Source organism: Oreochromis aureus, linkage group 18 (genome assembly GCF_013358895.1).
Source record: "Oreochromis aureus strain Israel breed Guangdong linkage group 18, ZZ_aureus, whole genome shotgun sequence".
Taxonomy (NCBI): Eukaryota; Metazoa; Chordata; class Actinopteri; order Cichliformes; family Cichlidae; genus Oreochromis; species Oreochromis aureus.
The window spans coordinates 17,313,130-17,327,698 of record NC_052959.1 but is presented as its reverse complement, the minus strand read 5'-3'; the positions used below and the strand labels follow the sequence as shown (position 1 = coordinate 17,327,698).

Here is a 14,569-nt window from a genome sequence, read left to right as displayed (position 1 = left end):
CGCCCCATCACCTGTCATGTAAATTTGGTTAAAAAATACTGGATGTTTGGTGAGGAGGTTGAGCCCCTGCAGATCACCCTGCCACAACCTTAGTAACATGTAATCTGGCCTCTGTTACTTACACTAGCCACATACCCTTGTCAAATCCATTAATCCACAGGATTACAACCAACCCCTTTTTTGCTTTCATAGAAGGTTTTACTTGGCTGTGTTGAGAGCTTGTATTTTTAACTTGTTTGTTTACAGATTTAAATTTAGAACTGCCTAAAAAGAGAGCTCCATGCATTTGACTTATTGTCAAATAAATGTCATCGCCTTTCCAATGAATCTGTGTTCTGTTAGTTTCCCTTATTATTGTTGGTTTGAATTTCTGTTTTCATCCCGTGGAAAGTTGCTGTTACTCTGCTATTTTATTGACAAAGTGATTCCGTGTTCTAAAACATACCAACTTGAAACGACGTGGCAGATACATTTTCATCACCCGCAGATTTTTGGCTAGAAGTTATTTCTACATTCTATATCTAGAATATTCAAGTTTTATTGCTGTTGTGATTTTTGCTGTCTCACTCATTTACTTACAAATAACATGAATGGGCTGATCATCTTTTGGCCACTTCCTGGGAGCCTCATGTTACACCGAAAGGTTGTCCCCAGCCATGATGCTTGTCATCAAATGCCCTGACCCAAAACCTCGCTCGCACTGATCCACTTTGGCAGGAAGTGGCAAAGCCAGTGACTCATAGTTGTGGTCACTGTGGGCACGCAGACTCCTCTTGCTCCATACGAAGAGCGGGCGATGCCACATGGCCACCAGGCATCATCTCATAATACCATTCCAGCACCATCCCCACACCACCTGTCCACGCTTTGGACTTGTCAAGCTGCACGGGAAGTGGGCCAGGAACACAGTGTTCTCCTAAAGTGCTGTTGATGTAGCAGACCAAGTCTTCTCTCTTCTCTCAAAAATTCTCAACACAAACGGAAATAAGGCATCAAATCTGAAGCACGCTTTATGAGAATGCATATATTAACTGTAGTTTCATCTCCTTTTAACCAGAGGGAGCTTGGGAGTCTGAATTTTTATACCACATAAGCATTAGAGTGAAAGAAATACAATAAAATTTCAGCATGTCAGATTTTTCACTACTTTTCAACTATGTCTTAAGATTATTTAGCACTAACATATACAGAAGTAATGGGATATCTCTGCTAGAAAGAGAGTGCAATTAAAAACGATAGCGGTGAGAATTATTACATATTTTCTCATAAAACGTGATAGGGAGCGGCATGCCTGTTTGGTGCTTTAAAGTTAAAGCTACACACTTGCATCAACATGAAAAAAAATTACATTAAAAAATTACGATATACATCGATTTGCTTCCACTTGTCTAATTCAGGGCAGTGGTCTGGCTGGAGCCCATCCCACCTGTCGCAGGTTGATGGGTGGGTGGGGTACACACAGGACTGGTCACCGTTCTGTTGAAGGGGTAGTGCATAGAAATACATAACCATTCAAGATCCACTTCACACTTAGGTCTAATTTAGATTTACCAACATGTTTTTAGATTGTGGGCAGAAGTCGTAGTCCCTGGAGAGAACCCACACAGACATGGGGAAGAACATGCACAACGAGAGCCCCTGACCAGCTGCTGGATGATGAATTAAATGTCAAAATTGATCATTTAATTTTTTTTAAACAACTGGAATGACAAAAAAAAGTCTGACTGTGAAAGTGGTTGCATTCATTGGATTACGAGCTGTCAATCACAAGTCACTAGCTAGCGAGCACACCGCAGGAAATCCTCCATTTTAAAACACAGTATGGTCAGTATTTACAAAATAAACTTTTGTTTTTATTCAGTATTACCTAAAAAGACTGACGGGGCCCATTAACTCATCAGGAAAGTGTTTGCAGAGGTTAAGACAGAAACCTATAGCCTTCTATAGAACCAGAAGTCTGTTGAAACCACAGCTATCGCCACCTGGTGGTCCAATAGAATGCAGGTTTAAGGCACAGGTCGGCCACAGTGGCTTTCATTTTTCTTGATGCTTGCTTCTTGCTGGATAAAGGGTGATGAGAAAAGTGAGGCTGAACAAAAACATAAAGGAGAAAATCAGAATGTGTGGCCTAATAATGCCAAGACACCGGTGACAGTTTTCTCTGAGTCTACAAGCAACACCTATAACTGTGACAGCGGTCTGGGTCCCTTCATACTGTACCAAGGGCTGCATGTAAATAAGCACTGGCCAGATGGTAAGAAAGTACAGTACATGTGTTGTCGCACAAGCTAATAGTAGTAATAAATAAATAATTTTTTTTTAAAGCTTCGGGTCCTGGATCAGGTCCAGATTTTAATTTTAAATTTGACGGTTGGACTGGAGCAGCTGAAGTTACAGGTCAAGGTCAGGTTTTGGTCTCAGCTGTAGTCTTGTGCAGAATTCTGTAACCTGATTATTTTATGACGCTACCAGATATTTGCCTCTTAGTGTGGCCAGTGCCACTCCTGCCGATCGCTAAAGAAATCAAATTAATTCAAATGAAAAAAGAAGGCGAGCTCATCTGTTGCAGTACGCGTGCCGATAACACTTCATCAGATCTTTAAAGGTGTGATTCTTCACTGGGTTGACAGGAGCATAACATATATTTTATGCTCCTGTCCCCTATTTTTTTAAGAGACAAAAAAAGCCTGTGTTTCTTGCGCTGTGTCGTATTAAGTTGGTGTGTGTGTTGGAGGGTGTAGGGGGGTAGCTTGAAAATTGAAGTTTACAGGAAACCCACTCACACTGATCAGTATTTGCTGTTTGATTCCCACCACCCACATGAGCACAAGCTGGGAGTAATTATAACTCTTCACCACCAGGCTGACTACCACTGAGACCAAAGACAAGGAGCGCATCTCAGGAAGGCTTTGAAACCTTAGCGCTACTCAGACTTGGTGTTTGCTGAAGCTGTGAAAATACAACACACGATTGACACCCAGATTATTATTCCATACATAGCTAAAGTGATCAGATTTACTGTACTGTAGAAGTCATCTAAACTTAGCTAGATTTTTACAAATAATATAGAAAAAATATATATAGAGAGAGAAAGGTTGACATTTGCAGTGGTTGTTTTTTAAGGACATGAAGAGATGAGGGACATTTATTTCCAAGACAAGAATGTCATTTGGCACACCAAATGGTCTTCTTGAGCCCCCCTCTCACTCTGTAAACACTTCCTCTCCCTGGCTGAGTTTCCAGCAATCTGTCCAGCACCCAAAACAACAGTTTCAACTGTGAGAGGAACTGAGATTAATTTATGGTTGTTATGGGTGCAATATAACATTAATAGCTCTGTACTGGTTGAGCTTTTGTGCCTGTATGCGTGCGTGTGTCGTGGCTGTTTCTGCGACAAAGTTTCACAAAGCTTTTCATTCTTGTCTCCCTTTTCTCTCCTCTTGCAACACCTCCCTGCATCACAGCTTTCAGACTCCTCCGCTCCTTGTTTCTCAGCTTTTTGATTGACATGCAGCAGCCTACTTCTCTCAACTCTGTCTTTTATGCCCCGTGGTTCTCCGCACTCTCTTCCTCTTTCATGTTTCCATTTTTAGGATGGCTCAGTGATGTATCTATCTTCTGTCTCTTACTTCCTTGACAAGTTATAGGTTCCTTTTCATTCACTCATACATGACTGTTAGAGCTTATAAAATAACCCTTTTCTGCATGTGCAGGTCATGAATGTGTAAGATTTGAATGATTGATTATTATTTCAAGAGGATAGCAGTTCACCTATCTGACAAACAAATGGCTGAACGATTATTTCCTAGTTGAGTTGTAATAGAATATCTGCAACTGGCTGAAGTGACTGAGTGATGACTCACCTAAGTATGCGTAACCTAAGATCCAACAATAACATACCTCAAAACCTGTTATTTTCTGAAAAAAAAAAAAACTTTGGAAAGGCTGTCTGTACGCCAGTTAGTATGAGCCAAATACAACTGAATAAAATATTAGCCAAAAACTGGATTATTCTTAAATGGAGCACAGGAACTTGTCGCTGCCCACATGATGACAGCTGCCTGCCAGAACGGAAAATCTGGGTGTAGACACAATTAAATAACACTGTTTGGGTTTGTCCCATGAGCAGATGCAAGGATTGCTGTCGAGTCCTGCTGCTTCCCTCAGACTCCTGTGCGCTAAACCCAAACCAAACAAACCAGCATGGGCTCTTGACGTAGGAGAAAGTGGGAAAAAGTGTTTCTGTTTCAAGAAAAAAAAATCACGATGAAGGTTTCTAATGCAGTTTCAACAAAAGCTAAACTTGCATAAAACCTGAAACACAGCATGGTGCAGATTTAACAGGAGGGTCAAAATGTAGCAGGATGAAGCTGAGATTTTGTGAGGTTTTATGATTTTTCTCACACTGTCTATAATAAATCTTTCTGTTGTCTCATTATCTCTGGTTTTAAACAAAGCAATACCACTTATAGAAATGTTTTTCTACTCTCCAGGCCCACACGCGGATAATCCCACATTATCATCAGGGTTCTTTATCAGATTTGACAAAGCTCCCTCGAGAGCCACAAAATCATTGTGAAACTGTTGCACCCTCTTATATATGAAATCCGTGCATTACATTATCTATATGTTTTTTTTAAAAAACTTCTCAGCAGTTGGTCAAAATACAAAAAAGCTTAGCATTGTTATTATAGTTTAATAGTTATATATATGATTAGGATTACTCTATAATTGTTTTGTTTTAGTTCCTTGTAGAACTTCAGATCTAGTTTAAGTTCACTGCCTGGGTGTGACAAAATGTTATATAACCTCCTTTTCAGTATCTCAGTAATGTATTTTTTGCTGTTAATCCACTTCATTATTTTAAATTTCTTAATGCAATAATTTCTAAGCTAGTCGGCTCGTATTGTACTAGTTTACACATTTGCTTAACAAGCAAAATATCCCCGGTTCAGTGCCAGGAGGAGACACGAATCTGTCGGGGTCGGATCAGGGAGGTTATTTAGTGTGGAAAAAGCAAGCCAGCCAAATCAAACGTGCCAAGCTGCCTGCTGTGGTGACCTCTTCCCTTGAATAAGGGAGCAACTGAAAGTAGCTCTCTTGCTATCATTTTGACCTAAGGCCAGACAGAAAGCAAAAAGAAGCGAATGAATTAGGTAGGTCAAATAAAAGGAGGCTGTTTGCTACAAAATAAATGTAGTATCCTGTGAGCTGGATTTAAATTTAGTCCCATATATAATGGCTCTTACATTTGTTGTAATGATACTGTTGTTTTCCTCAAAATAACTGATATCCTCTGAGACTGGTCTTAATGTTGGTCTTAAAATGCTGCAGGAGACTTAGTGTCCAAAACTACATTAACTGCAACTCAGATACATTTTCACCAATTTCTTTATGTTAATTAAAGAAAAACGTGTGTCCTGTTTCCAATTCTGATCAAACATTCAAAAACACCAATGCCTTCTTTGAAAATAAACCAGTCCTGAAACGCCAAACAGTTGGTATTTGCCATATCTGCTAAATGCTTCACATCTACATTAATAGATTTCTTTCTTATGCCCACTCACGCCAGCCCACAAGGCTGAGTTGGGAGGAGGAAGTGTTGATATATTTTTCATTTGTTGTTGCACAGAAATTAAATTCAATCATTAAAAGAGCCGGTGGCTAAAAGGGAAACATCCACGCATATGAAGGAGATGGAAAAGTATTAACGGGGCAGGGGAAATATTGAGAGAACCTTCGTGGCACTCCTAAAGATTTTGCCAACCAGAGGTACCCCTGTAATAAATCACTCCCTGTATTGATGAAATGTTGACATGAAAAACTTTATAAGCCAAAAAAAAAAAGGAATATATGCAATGGCCTTATGTAAAATGCATAAAACTGTTTGACTACTTCTAATTAGATGCTGCAAAAACATTGCAACTACCAATATGATCAACTACGGAGCACATTCAGGAACACGTGTGGGGAGGGGCATTTGTCTTACGTCCTTTCAGCCCCCAAAAGTTGCAGGAATGGAATCTTTAGCTCATCAACACAGGAGTGATATTTGTCTTCGTACCAAAGGCAAAGAACTGTGTGTACTGCTCTTTAGGGACTTGTAGGAAATTAAGAGATGAGCTGGCTCATCTTTTTGCTTCATAATCATTTATTGAATGTTCCGCTTCCCTGTATTTGTGTCTCTCCTTCCCTTTGTCTGTGTAGACTGAAATGTGTGCTAATTTACATTCCTGCAAGCATACAGTATGGCTGTAATATCTGCTAATACTACCACACAATAGTTCTGATTGCAGTGCTCAGTATAAATCCTAATCACATTAAGACATGGCAAAAAAGGTTATCTCAAAACTGCTTTTCTTTCTTTGCAAATGGAAGTAAGTGTCAAAATCTACCTAATGTTCTGTTACTAGTTACACTGATGACCACCCAGATTGCCCACAATGCTTCAGTCATATGACACTGGTAATCCTGCTTGGGTCTGAATCAGCTCCTAAGCCCTCACACTGCAGATTAGCACAGGAAAAGTACAAAGTAGGAGACACTGTAAGCACCAGGGCTTTCCCCTGCTTCCTGTAGCTTCAGCTGTGTCTCACTATAGCCCCATCTGTTATTGCTCCACTTTGCCCAGAGTTAGGCTGAAGAGACCTCAGTGGCTCTGTTACAATATTTTTTTTAAAAAATTCTTAGTGAGAGTCTTTACAGTGCTGTGCAAAAGTCTTGAGTCACCTCCAATTTCTTATTTCTAATAGTTTCCTTCCAAGGAGGCTTCCAAGGCTGCTTTTGCTACTCATTTTCAGACCTGAACCTGAACATTTTCAGATGATTTTTATTTTTAAGCCACATTTCATTCACACACACAAACACAAAAGCTAACACATAAATGAACCGGTGTTGTGGCAAAACAAAGAAGACAGCTTGGCCACAAACCAGCTTTAAATCTTTAGGCACTCTGTTACTAGCAGCCTCTCGCAAAACGCATAATTTGTTCCCATTTCTTTAGTTGAATCTTTAAAAGGTGGTAAAGATAACAGAGGTTGACAGGCATCAAATAGTATTTTTTCACAGACAGGGTGATTTCCAAAGAGCTATCAATTGAAAGCTTGGCATAGCCCAGCATGTTGCGCTGTGTGTCTTAAAAAGATTTGGGGAAACTGAACAAGTTGAGGGCTACTGTTTGCTGAATCCTAATCAGAAATGGTCTCAATTGAAACGTGGCTGTTTGAAGTCATCCTTAAAGACGGGAAACAAGGAGAAAAGGCATCCCAGCTCATACAAGAGCTGGACTGAAAATCAGTGGCAGCAAATCTTGGAGCGATTCATCCAAATTTGATATTTTTGGTTCAAGTTTTAGAAATATGTACAGAGGTCAGGAAAGCGGTACAGCAGTGAGTGTCTAGTACAATGCTATATTTATCATTTAAAAAGAATCTATAGTTAGAAATATAGAATTAGTCGCTGTAGAAGTGAATATGTTAGGACTCAAAAAAATACATTTTTTGTTGAAAGTTTAAAGAGTCCAGTAAAGGCTAGGTCATGCTTCTTTCATAGTTGCTGTAGTAAATTCATGCTTTTTTTTAATCAACTATATCAAGTGTCAAGAGCCACCAAGGCAGCAAAGGTTTATTGCAGTGCAAAAAAAAGAAACCAGGAAGGCAGATAAAAACAGACCAAATTTAGAAAGCTATACATGTTATGTAGCACAATAATATCATTTTATTTCCGTATCTAATTAAAATAGGCTATTTAAAATTGTAATCCTCGTACAAATTAGTTGGTATTCTTTTGATTTTTAGTTCTATATATGGGACTTTAATTTAAGAGAAAATGTCTTTCACAGAGCAAAACTGCCAAGAGCCGCTCAGCACACTGCTACTGCATAGCACTCGGTCCTTTGTAGGTTTGTGTCTAAGAATATATTTTGTACAAACAGCCGCCATGCCACTGAGTACTTAAAAAGCATGACCACAGCAGGTAAACTTGCACAAGACAAAGAGCAGCCGCTAACGAGCCCTGGCTATCTTGCTGAATTTCACATGGCTCCCATGTTAAAAATAGAGCATCCGTCTTGTCATGTGCCCACCGATGTGCATAATTATGAGTCTTTGTGCTCTTCACATGCATGGCCAGCAATCCCATTACCTCCATGGAAACAATGAAGGGTTATGAGAAGGCACCCACGGTAACCTGGTCTCCCTGGTAAAATGAATGCCTGTTGCTCATATCCTGTAATAATGGGTTATATTTGTAAGCTGTTTTTTTCCTGCCACTGCTCATTGTGTCTAAAGAGTGAGAGTGAGTAGAGAGTGACTCACCTTATTCCCTAAAATGAAACTGATCCTTTAATATATCACAGCATTGTGGGAGCCATTTTTAGTACGAGTCCATATTTTTAACAGTTTTAATGAGATACCGATAAAGAAGCGCAAATATCTTTCTGTCTCGGTCTATTGATTTGTTTGGCCACAGAACTGTCTCGTATACACCGCACAGTCAGTCTCATCCTGTATTCACAATCAGCTTTTAGATTTTAATGTATGATTAGCACGACCATGTCACTTTCGTGGTAATTAGCTCTCTAATTTAAGTTGCAGGACCACGGCACAGGTGGTGCCGATACTGAATGAGCATCAGCAATTTCTCTCAATAGCAAATGCCATTTGCTTAACACAGAGGTTAAAATAGAGGGGAGAAAACTAAAAGCTGCTTAGCCAGCTAAGCATGTTGCAAAAAAGATATAGAGCCACCAAAACATCAACTTTTGTCTTGTGAAGTTCTGTTTTAAAGCCTCAACTTCACTACTTGGTTGTTTTTTGACCTTCTCATCATGCAGCGCACCTTTGAAATGGTCGAAGACACTTAAGAACAAGCTAGAGGCATTGCCGGCCGGAGCTAACGAGGGGTTTCTGTAATGAATAGTTTATTAAATAATGTGATATTAAACTGTAATGTGACTTAACATACTGAGTGATCATGTATTTTGACATAATTTAAACGTACTTAAATCTTATATTAACGATGTTACCATTGCAAGTCTGCAAGTCTGAAACCAACTGCATCATGAACCTAATCAATCTTGGAAACCGAGTAGCCTGAAGCTACACTTACAAATTAAACTGCTGGGTATGGATCACATTAATCAGTGTAAGGGAAAAATTATAATTGAATGACAGGATGTTTCAATCAAAGCATCCCTGCTCTTAGATGCCTCTCGTGTGACTTTGATTAAACTGGAGGAAAGTTGCTTTTTAAAGTGTTTTTTTTTGTCAACATGACTAATTAATATTTTTTTATATACTTTTAAAACTGCTGTAGCATCAGTTTGAATTTGTAAGTAAGGGTGATTTCTTTTAAAAAAAAATTCTCCTTAAATTGTCTTTGTGACTGACAGGAGAACCACTGTCGCAGGATTAAGATCCTGGGAGATTGTTACTACTGTGTGTCCGGACTGACACAACCCAAGACCGACCACGCCCACTGCTGTGTAGAAATGGGTCTCGATATGATTGACACCATAACGTGAGTCTCTTAAGCCTGTGGTTTTCATGTGTGACCCGAGAACACATTTACCCCTTCCAAACTCTGACACAAAAGTCTTCAAAAAAACATTCTCACCAGTGTTCAAAGTCAGGGGGAAAAAAAGCTTTAGGGGGGACGTAATAGGCTATGTTTTTTTTAAATTTAATTGGAAAGTCGCAGTTTTCTTTGTATAGTTTGGAAGTGAAAAAGGATGCAAAAGAAAGTTAGAGACTGAGAAGCTCCAGAAGATTACATCAGATGCTTTCATGATTTGACTGTAAGTCTGTTAATTAAGATTAAGATCAGATTTCTCCACCAACACTGATTAAATAAAAATGCCCAGCTTTTCAGTCTTTTTGTTCTCGGTCTATTTTGGTACGTTAGAGCAAAGCAGAGCATTTCTGAACAGCTTCTGGTCCTTGAAGACATCGTGACAGATTGTTATATCTATTTATAAAGGACATTTGTGGAAACAGATTCTTAATTTTGGATGTGTGCATCACCTGCATTTGACCTCAATTATTTGTGATCTTAATGTTAATGAGATCGTTTGCTGAATGAATGAAATCAGTGCCGGGTGTACATTTGAAACCATGAAAGAGTTGGCAAATTAGTTGATGTAAACTTCTTATTTAATTACTATATGTGTTCATATACAGTCATACATACATGTAATACATTGTTATTGTAACACTGTGTTTTCGTGTTGTTTTTAATGCTCTGCCAAATTATAGGCAAACTATTCGATTTAGACAGAATTGGATGTCTGGGAAAAATGTAGTTACATTATAGCTACACTGCCAATTACTTTAAAAGATGACAGTTAAAAATTATGGAAGTGCGGTATTTTCAGCGTCTGATATTGAAATGGTCCAGATATCATTTAAAAGTATTCAGATTAAAATACACATTTTTTTTAATCCAGTGTTTTTAAAGTAATCTGACCCAACTCTGGATATAGATAAAAATATATAGATATTGCCCTGCCATATTACCTCACTGAGACTCTCCATGTGTTTTGTCTGTACAGGTCAGTAGCAGAGGCCACAGAAGTCAACCTAAACATGCGCGTGGGCTTGCATACCGGTCGAGTGCTGTGTGGAGTGCTGGGTCTTAGGAAATGGCAGTATGATGTGTGGTCAAATGATGTGACCCTGGCCAATGTGATGGAAGCTGGAGGACTACCTGGGTCAGTACTCAGCATTTTAAAAGCATACAAGCCTGAACAGCTTCAGATTATTTGTCTCCGCTCTGTTATGGTACCCTGGAAAAACATCTTGACACATTATGTGATTTCTAACTAATGAGGTGAGGTGTTAATATTTTTTGCTCTAGAATCAGTCTTGTTCACTGTGTTTTTAAAGCATTAGTCAGTGATTTAAGCTAAATCGGGAAACAAGGCCAAGTGCAGAGAAGACCCTTACGGTTGAATTTTCCCCACTGGACAAGGAAATAAAGAGAAGCACAGAAACAGATTCGATTCATCCACAAACTTCAGGCAATGCAATTGTGTTTATCATTACAAACAAATTACCCAAAGAATCATATTAAGACCCACCAAAGCAGAATTTCAGAAGTTATTGTGAACACATCCTTTAGCTCTTGACTCTTTTGCAACAGACCTTCTCAGGTCTGTGTGCTTATAAGACTTGTTTTAATATTTGCTCTGCTTGCCTTATCTGTCCCACAGGAAAGTTCACATTACCAGATCTACACTCGAGTGCCTAAATGGAGACTATGAAGTGGAGCCTGGAAACGGCCATGAAAGGAGCGCCTTCCTTCAAAAACATGAAATCGAAACCTTCTTTATAGTGCCATCTCACCGACGGAAGGTACCTAATTGCACTTCTGTGTTTAGTAATATTCTGTATTTATATCTTCAATAAAATTGAATGAAATTACAGCTATAGTTTTCTATTTGTTTAAACCATTGCCTTTTAATACTGAGGCAGTTTACTGTACACATTAGCTTCCATAGGTAATCCATATTAATTGACCTAACTGGTAAATCAGAACAGGACAGGTTGACAAAGCAGGTTTATCCTGGCCAGTCACTATACTTCAGTAGAAGGATCTACTAGAAAACATGCTTCAAAGACTGTAGAAATGTAGTGCAGTTTGACTACAGTGCTCTCGCCCATTTGTTGTTGAGCTGATCTCACGTTCAGCCTGTAATGGATTGGACTGGGGCTATAGAGAGAAAGAAGAAAAAACAACAGCCCGTGGCATCTATCATCTTAAATTTGCACAGTCCGACAAACTTAAAGAGATATGTGTGTGTCAGTGCATCCACATAAGCATGCACATTTCCAACAGATGTGCCCCAAGCAGCTGGAGAGGGAATTTCAGTCTTGTTACTGTATAACTCTATAAAGCCTCTCTCCTCCTCTCTCCTCCTCTCCTCTCCTCTCCTCTCCTCTCCTCTCCTCTCCTCCTCTCCTCTCCTCTCCTCTCCTCTCCTCTCCTCCCTTCTACCTGCCTAACAATATTTCTTGCAGCAGGTTTTATGTTATGCAAGCCCACGCTTGCACATAGGTTACACGGCGCCTTATATGAACCTGTTGTATCCCCGTTGCGTGTATTTTTCTTTGAAATGTGAGAGACTTGGCTAATCCTCTTAATATAGCTGATGGTTTAACTTCATCAAAGACATGGCTCAGAGTAAGATATGCACAGACTGTATTGTTGGATAGGCTGATATTCTCACTTAGAGACACAGATTAAAGGAAAAGCTGAACCCTTGACCCCAACAATCAAGGGGTTGAAGTAGTTTCATAATGTTGCTGGGGGCATTTTGCTGGCATGGTTTGGCTATTCTTGTGCCCTTACAATGAAGGTTCAAATAGTTTTTAGCGATCACTTATATTCTATATTAAATGATTTTGTATCTAAATAAGCGTGATCTCTCCCACAGTTAGAGTGGCCCCATCCATTGGGTTTCACTGAGTGGTTTGATGAGTATGAAAATAATTGGTGCCACCAGCTCTCAACCTTGTTGAACATTTATCAGCAATTTTGGACTGATTTGTCAGAAAAGGCTTGTCACTGTCATCACCTTCCAATAGCTTTTGGAAGAATGAATTTCTGTGTTTCCAGTAGATTTCCAGTGATCTGAAGCTGGTGGACAAATGGCCTTACTAAGAAACGCTATGCTACATTTTCCCCTCAATTTGCCATTTGTCTCCATTTTCAGCTTTATGTGTTGAGGATGACATATTTTTGTTGTTTCAAATGGTGCTTAAACAAACGTTCTTCAACTGTTTACTGAAAGAGAAACGAGGGCATCAGAGTCCTAACACTATTAAAATCACCAAAGGACTGATGTACCTTATTTTAACTGCTTTGTTGAGCATGAGCATGATAATAATGACTGCATGCCTGTGTCAAGTCCATAGTGCCTGTGCATGAATTATAGACCCTTACATAATATATATTACTGTATGGGATATCATGACTAAATACTTGTTCCCATTTCTTATCTGGTGGCAGATATTCCCAGGATTGATTCTTTCGGATATAAAGCCCGCCAAAAAGATGAAGTTCAAAACTGTGTGCTACTTACTAGTGCAGCTTATGCACTGCAGGAAGATGTTCAAGGCTGAGATTCCCTTCTCCAATGTCATGAACTGCGAGGACGGTGATAAGGTATCAATTCTCAGTGTCTGTGTTGACGTTTCTGTGTTTGTTCTTACTGTGATTTCCGAATAGACGCTACACTGAGTGAAAAACTGGTGAAAAAGTAGGCTTGTGTGTTCTGTGTCATAGGAAAAGGGGTAATGGAGCATCCTTTTTTAAAGTTCCCTATCCAGTCAGTATGTTGGTCTTGGCAGAAATGTCAGTGAGCCTGTAAATATGGCTATCTGTTAAAAGAACAGTTATTTAACCTTATGTGTCTGTAAATTTTTGCACCTACTGCTTAAACAAGGAGTTTCCTGGGTCCGTGTGTGTGTGTTTGTGTGTGTGCAGTACATATTTTCCTGTTAGTAAGGTCTGTAGAAGTTATATATAAACTTAAACGTACAATAATGTTGGTTTGTGTGTAACATATTTTGCAAGTGGCTTTTTTTTCATAGAAATTTATGGAAGTTTCAGTTTTTAAGATGTTGCCCTCATTCAAAAAACCTTTACCTCACACTGCATGATTGTGTGTCTCCCCATTAACGGTAATCACAGCATCCTCCCACCAGAGACAACAAGCAGATTAGCATAATACACAGAAATAGTAAAAACTGATGGCCTTTGTCATGAGCGGTTTAGTTTTAGTAAACCTTCCACTGAATGTTAAATTCAAATTCAGGCCACACACACTAGTACTGAGTGAAAAGATGTATGCATTCAAGGCACGAATGCAAGCAATATGAGGGACAAGGGATGAATGAATAGGATAGCTGGTGCAGCAGACACGGTTACATGATGTGTCCCGTGCTGCACTGAGCACAATATAGAACATAAGAGAGGTCATGATCTGCAGGCCACTGTGTTTCTGCCTTATAAATAAACCAAAACAAGAGAGTGGGGAATGCACAAAGAAATGGGGGGAGTGAAAATGGGGCAGATGTAAAGATTGGACGGGTGAAGGGGATCTAAACAGAAGCAAGGAAAAAAGTGAATATATGGAAGCAGGTAAGAAAATAAGGAAAAAAAATATGAAAAAATAAAGAATGAATATACATAAGATGAGTGAGTAAGAGCAAGGTGAGGTAAGAAGATGGTATTACAAAAAAATGAAATGGAAAATAAGAAGTAAGGAAGTGGATACACTTAGAGAAGAGACAAAGAAAGGAGACAGTGGCACAGAACACGAAGCAGAAGAAATCAGTGACATCCGTGAGCTGAGCACATCCATGTCATGTCACGAGCTCGTGAACACTGGTGATCCTTGATCATGCTCTGATCACCTACTGTGCTGTGTTCAGATAGCATGCTAACTTACATGAACAAACACACTTACACGTACACACACATACCCAAGGTGTTTGCTAAGCTGCTCACTTTGGCTGCCGAGGACACAGCAGGGTGCTTTCAGTAATGAAGTTAAGTGTGAAGGCAA

At 39.3% G+C, this 14,569-nt stretch overlaps 1 protein-coding gene across 2 annotated transcripts in view; it reads left to right on the top strand.

Moving 5' to 3' along the window:
* Positions 1–14,569, top strand: part of LOC116318699 (adenylate cyclase type 1-like) — a 34,743-nt gene that overhangs the window by 13,205 nt on the left and 6,969 nt on the right. For both annotated transcript variants that reach the window (XM_039601873.1, XM_031737797.2), the window contains exons 5-8: positions 9,392–9,519; positions 10,550–10,708; positions 11,210–11,351; positions 13,009–13,164. In XM_039601873.1, coding sequence (XP_039457807.1) covers positions 9,392–9,519; positions 10,550–10,708; positions 11,210–11,351; positions 13,009–13,164 — 585 coding nt within the window. The remainder of the gene's footprint in view (positions 1–9,391; positions 9,520–10,549; positions 10,709–11,209; positions 11,352–13,008; positions 13,165–14,569) is intronic.